At 34.1% G+C, this 18,538-nt stretch overlaps 1 protein-coding gene across 1 annotated transcript; it reads right to left on the bottom strand.

The window, feature by feature from the left end:
* Nucleotides 1-4,512: 4,512 nt before the first annotated feature.
* LOC109000261 (berberine bridge enzyme-like 18) lies at nt 4,513-6,410 on the bottom strand. Its single transcript, XM_018977089.2, has one exon. The coding sequence runs from the start codon at nt 6,393-6,395 to the stop codon at nt 4,779-4,781; it is 1,617 nt and encodes a 538-aa protein (XP_018832634.2). The 5' UTR covers nt 6,396-6,410; the 3' UTR covers nt 4,513-4,778.
* Between the last annotated feature and the right edge of the window lie 12,128 nt (nt 6,411-18,538).

Below are 18,538 nucleotides of genomic sequence, written 5' to 3'. Positions count from 1 at the left end.
GGCATATAGTCTGCTGATGAAGCATATATATATAAATATATAAATTTTAAAACAATAATAATATTAAAAAATAATATTATAATAATATTTTATTCAACTCATCTAAATCATCTTATCTTATCTCATCTCATTTTATATCATTATCAACGAGGCCTTAACTCGATTATATATAATATTTAGAACTATCGAGAAAGTCTTGACAATTGCCGATCACAGGAAGCGTGCTGCTAAAAAATGCTTTCATTTTCAACAAAAATTTGACATATGGGCAGCGAAGGTGGAAAATATCCATGATCATTGTCCAATATATTTCTATGGATAAATTAATTGCGATTAAAATAAATGATTAGGTGGCTTATAATTTGATATATACAAAAATAATTTTAGATAAATATACGAGCTCTATATATCTATACACTACAACACAATTTTTCTCTTGCAACAATTGCCAAAACGTCACTAAAAATATTTGGTGACGGTTTGAAACCATCACCACTACCGTCAACTAATGTGCATCACAAAAAACAATTGGTGACGGTTCATTACTGAACCGTCACTAAAAATAATTTTAGTGACGGTTGGAGGTGTGCCGTTTGGTTGAACGTTCGAACGTTACATTTTTTGTGATGGTTGATAACTGTCACAAGAAGTAATGTTCGAACGTCAAATTGAACGTTCGAACGGAAACCCAACCAATTGGCGTTCGAATGAGAGAATTTGACTTCGTTGATTATAGTTCGAACGTATCATATTTACATTCGAATGTTTATGCATCTGAACGTTCATTATAATAATCGTTTGATTTTCCGTTCGAATGTTAATGGACCAATGTTCAAACATAACAGGTTTAGTGTCCGTACGTTATTTCGAATGTAAACGAATGAGCATTTGAATGCAAGTGCTACGTTCGGAGCTTTGTTCGAACGTTAATCGTTTAATCGTTCGAACGTTTGTTCATCTGATCATCAAGATGTTTGAACGTACAACGTTTCAATTAAATAGCCATTATGGCTTCTACGTTCGAACGTTTATTATCTTACACTCGGACGTCATTTTCATAAGTTTTACATCTAAACGTTTAATGTATACTACTTTTTAAATATTATTAAATGACATACATTCGAACGTGAATATTTTACTTTCGCACGTAAATCACATACTGTCGTACATTTAATTATAACGTCCAAATGTACTGATTTTCTACTTTATTCATGCTTCGACGTTCGTACGTTTATATTTACGTCCACACGTAAAACAAATACGTTCAAACGTATAACATAAACATTCAAACGTACGTCAGCCAATATTTATTTACTGCTTATGTTCGAACGTGTATGTTTTACGTTTGAACGTAGATGTTTTACTTGCGAACGTAAAGGATACATGTTCGAATGTAAATTTATTTACATTATTTTACGTGTGAACGTATGAAATAAACGTCCGAACATTTTATCTTAACGTTCAAACGTTTATTTTGCTATGTTCGAACGTTAATGCAGAGCAGTTTAAAATTAACACAAAAAAATGCATTAATGTAAATAATTTTTTTTCCTTTTCTGCACATTCAGGATATGACTCATCCACTGCATACTAGGAAACGAGGGAGGGAATGAGCCACTCAGGACACTGTTCGTATCGGGGCTCATACTATTATGGTAGAGCGATAGGTCCTGATTAATGAGTTCGACGAACTCAAATGGCAGTAGACAAACCTGAGAGATGTTTTCCTCAGTAGAGGCTGGGGAAATATCTGCACATTGAGGGGGAAGGTATTCCCCTCAATGGTTCAGGAGTTCTATATGGGGATGTGTGACATGACTCAGGACGCATCCTCTCACACCGTGACTGTACGCGGTTTTTCCATTGAGGTATCACCAGATGTTATCGGCGAGTACCTCGGCGTTCATCAAGGAGTTGAGGCATTTGCACACTCAACACCCCATGAGGATGTAGGCACTCCTACATTATCTACTAGCTGCCCATTTGAGCCAGCATCAGCCAGAGATGCAAACCAGTCAAAGGTCGAAGATACTGGCGTTGAGGCTCGGGATGATGACTGAGACGAGGAGTTCTACATCCTCACCGAGAGGGACCGCATGCAGATCGAGCGGAAGAACGCCTTCAGCCAGAACCATCTGCTACATTTCTTTCGCATGTTGCACTTTATTGTTGCAACAAATGTGGATCCTATGGCACATAAAACCACATTCAGTCGGCTTCAGACACAATTTTTGATACGAGTGGCATGTGGTGATCCTATAGTTTTGCCACTGCACATCTTTGAGAGGATCCGTTACGAGGAGAGCATCGTCTCCACGGATAATCTCTCATACGGTGTCCTAATCAGCCGACTATTACTTGCACGGGGAGTGCCGACCCAGCCAGAGGAGCGAGTCAAAGATTAGATGGGCCCCTCAACATGACCACGCATCGATGTAGCATTGGTCAGGCGAGGGGACGTCAGCCACCCCTGTAGAGGATTTAGTTCCTCCTACGCAACCTGAGCCAGGTCATGTGGGGAGTAGTAGTCAACATACGCCGAGTACATCTGCAGGAGATGCGCGGCCTGCTTGGGTTGAAGCGGTCAGTTCACAACTGACTGTGTATATCGATCATAAGATTGGATGAGGCTATATCGGCGTCTATTGCGGAGCTCACCCATCGTGTAACTATCCTCAACGACAAGGTTGATGCCTTGACTGAGGAGGTATGGAGTTCAACTTTCATGGACAACGTTATCATCTGACTGTTGTTTACTACATTCTATCAAATTTTATATTTTATTTTTAATATTTGTAAAGAGAAATATTATTGAATATTTCTATCGTTTTTTAATTTCAATTCTTAATTTTCTTTAATGTTATATTTTCTAACTTTAATACTAAATCACTACATTTCAAATATATATAAACATAAATATATATTTATATATTACAAATTGTGTATATATAAATATATACAAGTCAATTTTTTAGACTTGTTCACAAATTATGCAGAATAAAAACCACATAATTTTTAAATTAGAGTCATATTTAATTTAATTTACAATGAACGTTCAAACGTTATTAATTAACATTTGAACATTGGCGCAAACATTTTACGTTCGAACGTTAATTAATAACGTTTGAACAGTTGCACCAAAACATTTCACGTTCGCACGTAATTCAAACGTATATGTGACGTTCGAACGTAAATTATCCATAGGTTGGAATGTACAAAAAATCTCATCTGTCTTTAGTGACGGTTTCTGGAAACCGTCACAGAAAATTCCTTTTAGTGACAGTTTAGGGACTGTCACAATTTCTCAACTGTCACTAAAAAGCAATTGTGTTGTAGTGATGGTTTATACTGTTCATTGGGCGATAAACGCTTTTAATTATAAGGAGATATATATGCATACATGTGTACATGATATGGATAGGCACACAGACACGCATATATATGCGTGTAGATATAATATCAATAATATTCATTACAAGAAAATTACTTATTTATGGTCAGCTATTTCCTATGAAAGTAACTATTTCCTGCTAAAATGAGTTTTTTTTCATCGCAAATAGTTATTCTCATTGCAAATTATCTGTTACAAATGCTTGTTTTGATTCTACTTAAGGACTTTATTAATTCTAAAGTAGTTCTTGTACGGCCTTTTCTTTAAGACCTCATTTGTTTTTACAGATGAGATGAGTTGAGATTAAAGTTAAAAATTGAATAAAATATTGTTAGAATCTATTGTTTAAAATTATTTTTTTTTTAGATTTGAAAAAGTTGAATTGTATATTTTATTATGTAGAAATTTGAGAAAATTGTAATGACTGGATGAAATCAGTTGATAAGAAGTTGTGAAAACGAACGAGGCTGAAGTAGAAGCTGCTTAATTAATATATTTTAATTGACAATGCTCTTGGAATTCTAGATGGTAAAATACCCTCAAGTATAGATATATAGAGCTCGGATTTTTATCTAAAATTATTTTTGTATACATCAAATAAGCCACCTAATCATTTATTTTAATCGCAATTAATTTATCCATAGAAATATATTGGACAATGATCGTGGACTTTTTCCACCTTCTGCAGCCCATATCTCAAATTGTGGTTGGAATGGAAAACATTTAATATCGGCGCGCTTCCGGTGACCGGCAATTGTCTGAGACTTTCTTTATCGTTCTGAATTTTATATATAATCGAGGCTAAGAGCTTACACGCCATTGAAGAAGGATCGATAGTGGCTCAGCAATATAATAAAAAACTATAGGATCGGAATTAATCAAATTCGTTGAAAAGCTTGAAGTACTATAAAAAAAACGTGGAACCATGTGATTAATTCTTGTGTCCACATCTACTCATTTGTTTTTACTATTCATTTCAACTAACCTAATTTTATTTCATTATTATATTTTTTTAAATTTTTATATATTAAATAAAATAAAATATTTAATTTTTTCTTAATCTAAAAGTGATATAATTGAGTATCATTAATTCATAACCACCAAGCCAACAGATCAAAATATATAATTGACGTAAATAAAAACTATATTATTAATGGAACATAAACATGTCACAAAATACAATATATATATATATATGCATCAATAGACATGAATATATGCCTCAATTTGTGGAAACCCTTTTATTTTACAATGCACATAAAATATCGATATATATGGCCTTTACGATATGTGCTTATTACATGGAATAATAGGTAAAACATGATAGAGGGAGGATTTATTGTTGAGTACAATATCTTCTGTAATTAAGCATCTTTAACATCACCTCTCACCACGATGCAGAAAGAGCTGGGATGCTTTGTTCATTCCTGAAGAAATTAGTGCGATCGACCATGGTCTTCACATGAACCAACCTGTTAAAGTTGCTCTTGAAATATTTAGTACCCCATATACTTGCCCGTCTATAGCTTGTGTTGCCTTCCTTACTATTTGTTCCTATGTCAAGGTCCCTATAGTTGACGTATGCAGCTCTTGGAGATTTTGAAACATAGGCAGCCATGTAACTGTAAAGCCTCCTGATCCAACTTATATGCCTCTCGGATGCCACAGTTCCTTCTTCTTCCCAAAACACGTCGTCTAGGATTTTGTAGATGTTACCAACTCTATGTGGGAAAGGAATTGCAGATTCTGAGATTTCACTCATTCTTCCCCCATACGGAACCATCACCAAAATTGCGTCCTCGGCCTCTTTTTCGTAATATCTCTCCCAAATCCCTTCCAAGCCAACTTCTGGAATAGGTTCCATCACGTAGTCAGATTTTGCTTTGAAAAAAGTTGGTCTTGTTCGAGGAGTCCTGCTTAGCAGTACATCCAAGGATTCCCCACTTGGAAACCCGGCGAAGTAGAGGGTAGATTCAATCCAACTCATTTCAGTGCAATCTTCTCTTACCAAACCCAGTTCAGGGAAGCTTTCTTGCATCAATGAAAGGAGATTATCTATCCCTCCGAGATACAAGGACACAAATGAGGCTTGTATTGTTCTCCTCCCTTCTTGGCTAGAATTGACAGCACTTGAGTTTATGAGAATGAATAGGTCTTCATCAAGCTTGTCTGCAACATATTGCCACCGATGAACAAGCTTGGTTGCATTTTGTTCCAAGGTCCTTTTAACTGTGAATACAGTCACAGTGGATGGAACATGAACCAGCTTGATTTTCCATGCAACAATGACTCCAAAGCTGGCCCCTCCACCTCCTCGAATGGCCCAAAATAGATCTTCTCCCATGGATTCTCTGTCAAGGATTCTGCCCTTAACATCAATAATTTGGGCGTCAACAATATTATCTGCAGCAATGCCATATTTGCGCAACATGGTGCCGTACCCTCCCCCACTGAAGTGTCCACCAACACCCACAGTCGGGCAAACTCCTGCCGGAAAGCCAAAGTTTCTACTTTTCTCGGCAATCCTGTAGTATACTTCACCGATAGTGGCACCGGCTTCAACCCATGCAGTGCCACTTTCTACATCAACATTGATTGAACGAAGATTTATCAGATCGATTATGACAAATGGAACATAAGAAACATAAGAAAGGCCCTCAAAATCATGACCACCGCTTCTAACTCTTATTTGCATGCCATGTTTTTGGGAACACTTAATGGTTGCTTGAATTTGGGAGACATGCAATGGCGTAATAATGACTAGAGGTTTCAGGGTGGCAGGTGTTGAGAATCTAGGATTTTGTATGGAGAATTCCAATACAGATGAATATGAGGAATTGGCGGGGGTGTAAATGACTTGAGAAATTGAGGAGGTGGAGTTTCCAGCATGAAGGGTCAGGCATTGAAGGAAGTCTTCAGGAGTGTGAGCCGAAGTTGCCCATAAAATTGAGAAAAGAAGTGTAATAACAAATGGAATAAGCACTGAAGAGCCAATGGGCTTCATTTTTGTTTGTGTTTCTGCTCTAAAAACAGGATGCGAGCTTCCTTATTTATAGTGTTATGAGGAGATATAGACGTAATTTGTTGAATACTTGGAAATTAATGTGAAAACTATACGTACAATGACAGCTGTTGCATATAACGTACATATTTTTTAACTTTGCAGGAAACCATTCCATCATGCATCCAGCTGATTGGCCAGGAAAGATCACGAATTCCAACAAGAAATACATGGAAAAAGAGAAATTTCGTAGACGTAGTAAAGTCGTCGATCCAAATTGCATGAACTTTGACAAACGTTTATTTTAAATAAATGAAATTTTTATATAATAATTATAAAAATATTATCGTCTTGCAAAAATACTTTTATTTTAAACCTTTATTATGAAAAGAGTAATACTTACTTATCATTTACGTTCTCATCATCTCATGATATATTGACATTAAATGATTAGACTATTTATTATACTTTATTTGTGAATATATAATTTAATACAATATTATGGGATGATGAAAAAATAAATAATGAATAGAGTTTCTCTTATGAAAATGATTGTGCTTATTGTTACTGAAATCATAATGAGTTTTATATGGCTTTTAGAATGCTTAAAAAAATAAGTAGGAGAAAGTCATCTCAAAGCATTTTTTCAAATTATATATATATATATATATATATATATATATATATATATATATACCCTAGGTGAAGACAACATGTAATGCACGTTGGCTTAGTTTATATTTATTTATTTTTTTGTTGAGATCTAATTTTTTATTAATAAGAGTGTAATGTTTTGGTTAATTAAATAACGATAAAATGTTTATATAATTTATAAATAATTACACGTTGTGATATATTATAAAAGAAGAGCATTAATAGAAACTTTAACATGGTCCTATAAATAAACATCACAAGCAAAATAGATCATTGCATACCTAAATATCTATCCCTACAACATTTTTGGAATGTGCAGGAAAAAAGGTGGTTCAGCAGATAAGACAAAATGTGTTTTATTTTGATATTAAATTTGGGAGCGAAAACATTTTGGTACTTGGCCACAAAAATCCCATCATCACGCTCTCGTGCCGACTCCGTGGCCCCTCTGCTAGCAGAGGTTAGAGGATGCTTGGCCACGAACGCGATGGGTGAGGAACTGGGCATCGCTCGTTATGAGTCACTCGCACGGTCGTTACCCGTAGTGTGATGATGAGAGCCAGGGTGTGCGGATGATCCCTAGGAGAGATCATGGTGCATACGGTTAAAATGGATTATTAGGCTATTTTCTGAAAAAAATAACGTGTGTTGGATAAAATGATTTTATGTGAACCATTTTCTAGGAAAATGGTAGATTATTGTTTTGGGCCATTTTCAGGAAAAATGGCGGGAAATGTTTTTATGAAAATATTTTGGGCCAAATGGGATTTTTGGTGTGAGTTGAAAAATATTCATTTTCGAAGAAAATGATGTTTTGGACGTAATGTATATTTCATCATATGCATGCATAATTGTTGGTTGCATTAATGTATTTTTATTTTGGAGGGTTGTTTGGATTATACTTACTTGTGGTACCGTTTATGACAACGCAGATTTCGAGGGTGAGCCTGAGGATTCAGCTCTGCCCGAGGAGTAATATGAGATCACTCGTTTATGTCTTTGGACTTGTATTATATATTTCGGGATAGCTGTATAACTCTTTTTTTTTAAAACGTTTTATTTATGTAAATTTGTATTAAAAATTCTAATACTTAGTTGACTTACTTAAATTATCCGCTGCGTTGTTCATTGTATACTGTTGCATGTACACATACTTGGCACTATCGTTGGGATGCGTGACCATGTTGTCATTATCCAGGCGTCTCGATTCCCTAGTTTTCGTACATGGGAGTCGGGGGTGCCACAGAAGATGCAGCGAATTAAAAATCCTTAAAAATGCTCAAATGTAGCGATTAATAGGGGTATTTGCAACTATTTTGAGTGCTAGAAAAGACCTAATTTCTTGTAGTGAGTCAGGCAGGCCAAACTAATCAACTGCAAACGAATGTGTGTTGTGTAAAGATGTTGGGCAAACGACCACCCAGGAGGCAGTCTGCAAGACTTGGGGGCCACCACCCATAGACTAGTACACGTAGACCTGTGTTTGTGGAGTTCGACGTTGATACAAGCAATCTAGCACAAGGAAAACTGTGTTCTTGGGGCAATCCTGGAAGGGGAGGCATGCAATTCAAAGTTGGTCAACTGCCACCCAACACCCATGTGCCTCCTGCCAAGGCTAATGCATCAATGCAGAAAGGGAATGGTGTAGAGTCATCTTCACGTGTCGAGAGGGAGGATGAACGAAGATAAAAGGCAGAAACGGAAGCGACCAAACTGGCAATATCGACTTGCTATTGTAATGGTGTAGTGTTTAATGACATTACTATTATTGGAAAACTTTTTTCATAGTTTACATTTTTGGTTTTATGGTATTATGGTGACATTCCAATTGGGGGATTTTGACATGTAGAGTGACATTATTGTTAATCATTATCAACACAGAAAGTTGTTGCCACAAAATTCACTCCATAACCAAGTTATATACAACAAGTGATGTCCAATACAACAATTAAATTCAAAATAACAACCACAGTCTATACACATCTAAAAAATTATATTAACCAATCATACGCTATCATCAAGTAATGGCAACCTTCATCAGCATGATGGGACATTTTCATGCAGATAACAACAACAAATAGAACAATTACAATGACATAACACCATATGCAATTATTGTATTTCTTGCGCAAGTTTTTAGATTTTTCCTTCTCCTTTTACAAAAATTCTTGGATATGCTCCATGCGCTCCCTCTCCATCACTAAGTTATCCTTCAATTCCGTAGATTTTTTCGTCAACTTATTGCATAACTCTTATGCTCCATGCGCTCCCTTTCCATCACTAAGTTAGCCTCCAATTCGGATTTCTCAATCTTGAACTCACAACTCCGTATCCGAAGTCTATCTCGTAGTTGGCCATCGACATCTTCTTACGTGGAGCAAAAATCATCATCTACCCAATCAAAAAATGTACAAAACTTGTCTCCACCCCCATGTTGACAACTAGGAGTTCAATATGGGCATCTCCAGAACTTTCTTTTGTAGTTGACACTCTTAAACATGCCCACAAATTGCAATGGCAAAATGGGCCATCTAGTGGTGCTTTACCACCCCAGCTTGTGCTAGATGAACCAGTAGACATCTTTCACAATCTGCTGAAATATGTTAGGATTATGAGTGCAGAAAGGAAACAGTTGAAACAGAGTTTGATGAGACAAAAACTTTTTGCTCTATAGAATTGAATCGATATTATTCTTTACAGACTACTGTAGCTTTATACAAAAGAAGAAAAGAATCCTAACAAACTAAACGAGAACATTATCTAAGCATGATATCGAATCAATATCATAGCAAATAAACTGGAACATTGTTGAGCTACAATGTACAGTCATTTATAGCATTCTTGAGCTACAATAAACTCAAATACTTTTTTCACCTAACAATGTACAGTCATTTATAGCATTCTTGAGGTACATAAAGGCGGGAGATTTGTTGTCAATACAAGTAATGGATTTATTGCGATGGAGAAATCACTGAGGTACCTGTGATGGAGAAAACAACTTGAATGAGAGCTCTACAAAAAAACTCCTCTGCAATGGAGTCGCCAATAGCTCAAAGGGGACGCTGACGTCGTGGTCAGTAGCTTTAATAGGATTCTTCGTTGGCCACTTTCTCTGCAGTCTGCCCCAGCTTATTTCTCCATCGCGCCCAATGGCTTCAAGCCAGATGTTCTTCACTTTGAAACGAAACCCTTTTTGGGCATTAATAAAACGAGTCATTTTGGCTATGGAATTTGAGGATTTTCAGATATGAAGTTCAGTTTGAAGAAATAGAAGCCGATGGAGTGAGGTGTGATTTTGTCTTAGCATTGAAGGATTAGTATGTGAGAAGCACGTGGGTGAGTCTTCCGTTCGATTTCACGCTCATTGTAGACGGAAGGGGGGGATTGTGACGTTTTGAAAGTAAGATGGTCCACATTGATGCAATCAATAGTTTCGAGGGCACATTGTGAATTGAGTGATAGTTGGAGGGGCAAAGTGTAATTAACCCTATTAAAAATATTTGTTTTGGATTGGGTGGTTGTGATGCCCCCAATTACCATAATTCCAATAGTAGAAATTAAGATTAACATAATAGAAGTAAGTGGGTCGATCAAGTAGTTGAACTCTAAAGAAAAGTCATTATTGATGGTCCAAGACCATACAGATTGATAGATATAATTTTTATTTATTTGCTGAATAAACAAATTGGCTGAAAAAAATCATAACTATACTTAACATTAAAATATTAGGAAAAGCCCACATGCGGCGAAGATTTTTTGTTGCCTTCGGAAAAAAGAGAAGTCCCACCCCTATTAACATAGGAATTATAACTGGAATGAAAGATATGGTCCATGAATATTGGTATGTATATTCCATAAAAATAAATAAAAATCTTTAATTCTTAGTTAACTGTTTCTAATTCATCAACTCAGTTCATAAGAAAAATTAAGATAAGATATGTAAAACTAAAATAATTATTTTTTTATTCTTAATTATTCTAAACCTTTTATGAATACTACAAACAATAAAATATTAAAAATCAAGAAGTTAGAATTGGTCAAATGAGATGACCAAGTTACCATCGTTGGGGATTTGACGGACACTAAAGCGTTGGAATATGAAATGCAAAGTTACATACCCCCCCTGGGTTCATGGTAGATAGTATGAAATATGTGTATAATAGTATGCAATAATCGCAGCAGAAAATTTGTTCAAATATGGATTGTACTGGAATAAACTAAAATCCAAAATTACTTTTCATAACATTTACATCTATGCTGATTCAGTATCTTTAAAAAAAACACAACCTTAAACCAAAAGAAGTATTGTACTAAGTGAGGATTTGAATCTAAATTTCTAACTTTGGCCTCATAATTTCTAAATTTCTAACCAAAAAAGCATACATGACGTTGAAATTTATAACTTGAACACTTGACTAAGTGAGGATTTGAACCTAAATTATGCTTGAATGCTTAACCCCAAAACTTCCCATGCTTAACACTCTAAAACATGACCTCACAAACATGTTCAGTTGGTAATCTCACTTCAAAATATTCAAATTATGGTCCGGACCATAATTTGAATAATCTTTATAAAAAAAAATCATCAAAACCATGACTCATTCTTTGTTTCCCTTCGTTCATTACAACCTAGCACTACATGGCAAGCAGAGTTTTTGGTATACTCATGACCAAAATTAATCCAACAAGTGTTAAAATCAAGCATTTACATCGAGCTAAAATATACATGGAAAGGGAAACAATTTAATACAAAAAATCTAGCCTTTGCCGAAACATGAGTATAAAAAAAACTTTGCAAACTATCTTCTATTCTTATGATCCTCTAATACAAATTTATAATCATGCAATATACTCTTGTAACAAGCTTAAATAGGAGTTGTTAACAACATTCAAGACATAAAAGTCTACTTTAGTAAAACTTGAACTCAAGAACATCATTCCAAGATCCATGTGTAGTATGCTTTGTTTGCATTAGGTTCTAAAATCTTCAAGGTGATCCAAGATTGAAAATGTTGTCAAACAACATTTCTTGAAAGTTCTAAGACACTAATCTTCATACAAATTCAAAACTACACATGTGACAAACTCATATAGTTCAACTGAGATAGGCATAAATGAACATGCTATTTAATAGCTTCCAACTCCCAAAATCTCTCATATTTCAACAATACCCTCAATTCACAAGCCCATAGGTTCATACAAATAAAAAAACTCATCATTAGAACTAAGAATTCAAGTTAACATTACTTGTAACAAAGTGGCTAACCGAGATTCTTTTGTTACCCTTTTTGTTTCATGTAACTTCTAAAATGGAAAACTTATGTAAGGATCATAAATCTTATTACCAAAAGCAAGTTCTAAGCTTATCAAAACTAAATTTACCAAGCAAGTCCTAGGGCTACATGGCACTTCAAATGTCCAAATCAACAAAAGATTAATGCTAACCGAATTGAGCCTATATCAACTTCACCAAAATAAACCATTTCACTTAAAGAAAATCATTCCAACACACATGTTAACATGTTCTTAACTTGAGTATCAAGAATAGAAGAGAAAGATGAGGAAAGAGGGCTTACCGAAATTAGCACTAAGAGAAAAAGCTTGCTACCTTTTATCCTCTCTCTCACACTTGGTTTCTCTTTTGTGCAAAGTTTGAAGTGCTTAGCTTGTGTAAGTGAGGATGACTGAGGTGGATGTGGGAATAAAAGAAACTTGAGATGAGAGGGAGGGGGTTTCAGTACAAGGCTGGGCATGGGCTGAAATGCTTGTTGTTTGTGAAATTAGGCAAGTGATTTGAAGCAAAGGATTCAAGCAAATTGAGAGGCATGAGAGAGGGGCAGGTGGCTTGAGTGAAAGGGGATTTTGTTTGTTGGAAAAGCTGACCACTTGGGGAAGGGTATGGGATGTGCAGGCAGGCTAAGCATGGCTGGTTTTTGTTGCTTGTGAGGAGTGCAATAGTGTGTGAAGGGGCATGCATTCGATTAAGTGTGTTGGGCGATTTTGGAGGATTGAATTCAAAATTGAAGGAAAGATGTGCAGAATTGGTGCAAGGCTACAAAGGGGGAAGGTATGGTGCTTGAAAAAATGGTGTAAGACTTGGTATGAAAGCATAGTTATACCTTGTTTTATACTCAACCTTCTTACACATATGTACTAAGCTTGACCTGTGTAAGTGAAACCCAAACAGATTAAACAAATGGACGGCATGCACAAATGGAGGGCATCTTTAACTTAAATAAAGATTTCGTCCTCGAAATCGAAGGGTATGCACAAAACAAATGGATTAAACAATTATGTAATATACTCACCGTGAGCTAACATCCTTTGTTCCCCGTAGAGTCGTTAGGTGATGTAGGTGGCGGTATCCTAATTCGTCTGAGGTGGAATCTTGAGGAAGGTAGTCCATCTCGTCGTCCTCGGAGTCATAATACATATTGACGAAACGTAGGGTCAATCTTTGGTCCAACTTTGTCATTTTCACTAGAAGACAGTCCATCCTCAAGGTGGCAATATCGATGAGGGGAAGACATCGACACCTTTGAACTCTCAAGCATTGGGATAGTGGCACGTGCTTTCGCAATACGGCTCGACTCTGCTTCCCTATGAGGTCTCAATGCCCATAGTCGAGTCCCATCCTTGCAAGTAGAACTCCAAATTTCATGTACATTGGTCGGTCTCTACCAATTCATCCCTGTTTCCACCTTACTGGGGTCAAAAGTTACTCCTTCATTGGATATCACATGTCCCAATAATTTCACCTATCTAAGCCAAAACTCACATTTATTAAGTTTGGTGTACAATTCCTGTTCCTTAAGTCTGGATAGATTTAGACTAACCAAACCATCTTATATCATCTAATCACTACAACTTTCTCAAACCCTCACACAAAATATATTAACAATTCAACTTTTTCAAATTTCAAAACAAAAATAATATTACAAAATTATATTCTAATAATATTTTATTCAACTTTTAACTTTTATCTCATCTCATATGAATAACCAAACGAGACCTTAGGGTTGTTTGGAAATAATTTCCATCTCATCTCATTCCCAAACATAACTCAAACACAATCACTTTCAAACTAATCATTACAAAATTTTTAAACTAATTATTACACATTTCCCAAACTTCCAAACAAAATACAAAAAAAAAAATTTCAACTTTTTCAAATTCCAAAATAAAAATAATATTTTATATTCAGCTTTTTTTATCTCATTTTTCAAAACCTAGTAAATACTTAACTCAAACTATTTCACTATTATTCACAAACCATCTTAATATTATTAATAAAATTTTCATCTTATCTCACTCGTCAAACATTCCTTAAGAGAGGCATGAGAAAGAGACACTATGCGTGGCAGAGGGATGATTAAACCTAAAATGAAATGATGCCGTATAAACTCTCTAAAACGACGTCGTTTTATTATAAAACTTATTTCTTTTTAATATATATATATATATATATATATATATATATATATGGGCAATGCGATCAAGTGAAATCCGAGTAGGGTAGAAGCCTAGCCCAGCACCCGTCCCAGCCTTTCACATTGGGCGGTTGCCCGCTCGTTCGCTCGCCTCTCTACTTGCATGATGCGGGAGGACAACCTTGCCCACCCTAGAGAGGGGTCAAGTGGGCGGGCAAAGTAGTACTGGGCCTCTAGGCCTAAGCTGTACCACTACTATGAATATATCCCCACCATCGGATTCTTTGCCCGCTAATCCACCAACCACCATCCATTGCTTATTTCCGGCCAATGTGCAGGTGAGGTTCATGTGCTAGCTTTATTCATTAACAATTTGGTTCCTTTTATCCCATTTTTGAGAAGCAAAACACGTATGCTACTATTTTCAATTAACACGGGATTATATATGCTTTTCTTTTATCTAGAGTTGGTATCTACTCATGCTTTCCTATCTTTCAATGCAACGATATATTGGAAGTGATAATCTCTATTTGTCAACTTATCACTACAATCAATCTCAACGAATTCTTTTCTTGTTATATATATCACCCAAAGCTAATAACTAGATTGCAAAAATTAATTGTCTTGGCCACGGCAATCCATTTATTTCATTTCTCGAAAAATATACCAATTTGTTTTCTTATAAATAAGAAAGATTTTATTAATATAAAAATAAGCATAATCTGAGTACATCTTGTTTGGATAGTGAAATGAGATGAGATGATTTTAAATGAAAGTTGAAAGTTAAAAATTGAATAAAATATTGTTAGAATATTATATTTTAATATTATTATTGTTTTAAAATTTGAAAGAGATTAATTTTTTATTATATTTTGTGTAAAAATTTAGAAAAATTATAATAATAATATGAAATAAAACCGTTTTTATATCTAAAAATTTCATAAAAATCAAGACCACAAAAATCTACGGCCGGCAAGTAAATAAACTCTTCAAGAAACTTTTTTTTGGATTATAACAAACTTATGGGCTCAATTTCATACTGATATTTTTCCATGCTATTATTGATATTCTTCTTCTCTGTAATTATTAATGAGAAAAAAAGTGTATAAAACATAGTTAGATTTTATTTTCTGTTTTATACCATATATATATATATATATATATATATATATATATATATACAAAGTTACAAACATCAGAATGCATGTAGAGTCCTGAGCGGCAACTCGGCCGATCGGAACCCATACCCCCCCAAGCAAAGGCCCAGCTTCGAAGAATAATCGGCCTGCTAAATGTAATGCAAATAATTCTATTTGAATACTTCTGGTACGCCTAATACTAATGATGAAATAGTTTGATTTAATTCATATATAATATACAGTGGACACTACGAACTTCTTATTTTCTTATACTATTATACTTGGAAAGAATTGCGGACCACGCAAGGACTAGGCATGCATACGTGTCAGATGCTTCTAGCAGGAATTTTTCCATTTATATGAAAATTCAAATTTTCAAACCTCGGACCGTTGACTAGAATAAATGGCTTTTTCCTAATTCTTCAGAGCTAGCTTAATTTGTAAATTTAACTCAAGCAGCTAATTATAATTAAAGAAAAAGTCAAAGAACTTTGAAAAGTCCTTGTGGAGATTAATGACCCGTCCATTATGCAAACTTCAAATCCTTATGCAAAATTCAAATCGTGTATGTGTATATATATATATATATATGTGTATATATATATATATATATATATGAGAAATTCTATATAGAAGCTTTATAGTACTATATATATTCACTTAATTAATATATGATTTATTATTTTTATTAATCTTCTATTCTAATGCTTAAATATATGTATGTTTAAATATATTCGAATGACAAAAATAAAAAATTACATGTTGGTCAATTAGAGTTATATGGTGTGAAACTTCATTGTACCATTTCTCATATATATATATATATATATATATATAATTTGCAAAAATGCTTTGAGATGACTTACTCCTATTTATTTTTTTAAGCATTCTAGAAGCGATAAAACTCATCATGATTTCAATAACAATATTATAAGAAAAATTGATTTATCATCTATTTTCTTATTATCACATGATGTTGTATTTAAATAGTTTTCAATCATCTAATACTAGTACATTGTGGGATGAAACGAAGATAATGAGAAAATAGATGAGTAGTATTACTCTTAATTTCATAAGCACGATTTAAAATAAAGGTATTTTTGCAAGACGATAATATTTTTATAATTATTTTAAAATTTCATTTATTGAAAACATGATTATAAAAAGGCCGGTTGTGTATTTATCATTTTCCTAACTTAAATAAGATTGATGAAAGTGAAAGATCCATCGATGCACGCGAAATTACGCTTCAAACGTACATGTCAAAGTGCTAATTAGCAAAGGCAGAGATTGTTGATCTCTTTGAATGATCATCGTAAATAATAATAGATAATTCAGCAAAAAAATGATTTATTAATTAATTACTATTTTAAACTTATTTTTATTACACGTACCGGGTAAGTTTGAACTAATTAAGATGTATAATAAGAAAATTAATTATTTGTAATTAATTAATTCTAACGAAATAATTATTTATAATTAAAATTAATTATAAATAGTCTTTTATTTATAATAAATTAATCATAAAAATTTGTTTTTTTTTTTTTTTTGTAATGATGGTAATGATTTTTTTTTTTTAAAAAAAAATTAAGATGGTAATGTACCTTTTAGAATCTTCATTAAGTAGGGAAGATCGTGACATTTTCGAAGGCTGAGCTTTGACTATTCCACCGCATAGCTAAATAAGTAAAATTCCACGTATAAGCTGCACGGTTCGTAATTCTGGTGAGGAAAATGTTATTTTTATGTTCATTTCTAATGCTTTATTTTATTATTGTGATTTTTTATTTTTTTATTTAATAATTAAAGAAGTATTTTTTAATAATATTATAATATTTTTATTTTTTTTTTAAATATTTAAAAGTATTAAAAAATATATGTAAAAACAGCAAAAAAAATAAAATTACCTAACAGTAGGCTGGGAGCGGTGGACGTAGCACGTCTCTTCTTGTAAAGCTCGATTTTTGACCCCATCTTAAACTATAATGTTCTTGCGAAAATAAATCGACATTACAGCAATGTTTTGAATACCGTACCGGATGCTGTACTGGTTAAGGCACTGGAACGAAATATTTTGGTACTGGTACCGTTTCGAGATAGCGTTTCAGGATAACATTTCAAAATAGTCGATATATAAATAAATTATATATAAAAATTATATTCTAAAATAATAGTCTATATATAAATAAATTATATATAAATACATATATATATAAATTATAAATAGTCTAGTCTGAATTGTAGGTTAAAAAATAAACTTGTAGTTTGAAAAAAAGAAAAAAAAAACACTAGCCGAAATATCGGCCGGTACGAAATAGATATAGTACTTGTACCAGCCGGACGACCAGTACGAAAAATTTCAGCCTTACCAGCCGGTACGATACGAAATTCACAACTATGCATTACAGTCGTGAAATCTGAAACATGCATGATCACGCAGGTCAATATATATACCGATGAGTCCAAAATTAATTAGCCCCATGCATGCATGCTTGCTTGTTGAAGAAAAGTACATACACATGACAATTAGGAGAGATTTGGATTCAGAAATGAGTTGAGATGGTTTGTGAATAGTAGAATAAAAGTTGAATTACTTATTATATTTTGTGTGAAAATTTGAAAAAGTTGTTTTGGAATTTGAAAAAATTTAATTGTTTATTATATTTTGTATAAAAAGTCTACACTGGGATTTCTGAACCCACTGAACAACAATTATGGAATCTAATTCAATATCAACATGAGTTAGGCCCAGATTATGCACAACTCACAGTCCAACAAGGAGCCCCATTCCCTCAGCGCGCATAATTATTCGATCTCATGACTAAATGCTCAGAAAAACCCCTGATCAAATTGCCTTTATCATCTCTAATAACCCCTCCAGCTCTGGCACGTCCCGGGTTCCCTAAGGAGCTACCATCCACAT

This window comes from Juglans regia, chromosome 3 (genome assembly GCF_001411555.2).
Source record: "Juglans regia cultivar Chandler chromosome 3, Walnut 2.0, whole genome shotgun sequence".
NCBI lineage: Eukaryota > Viridiplantae > Streptophyta > Magnoliopsida > Fagales > Juglandaceae > Juglans > Juglans regia.
This window is presented reverse-complemented; position numbering and strand designations above follow the sequence as displayed.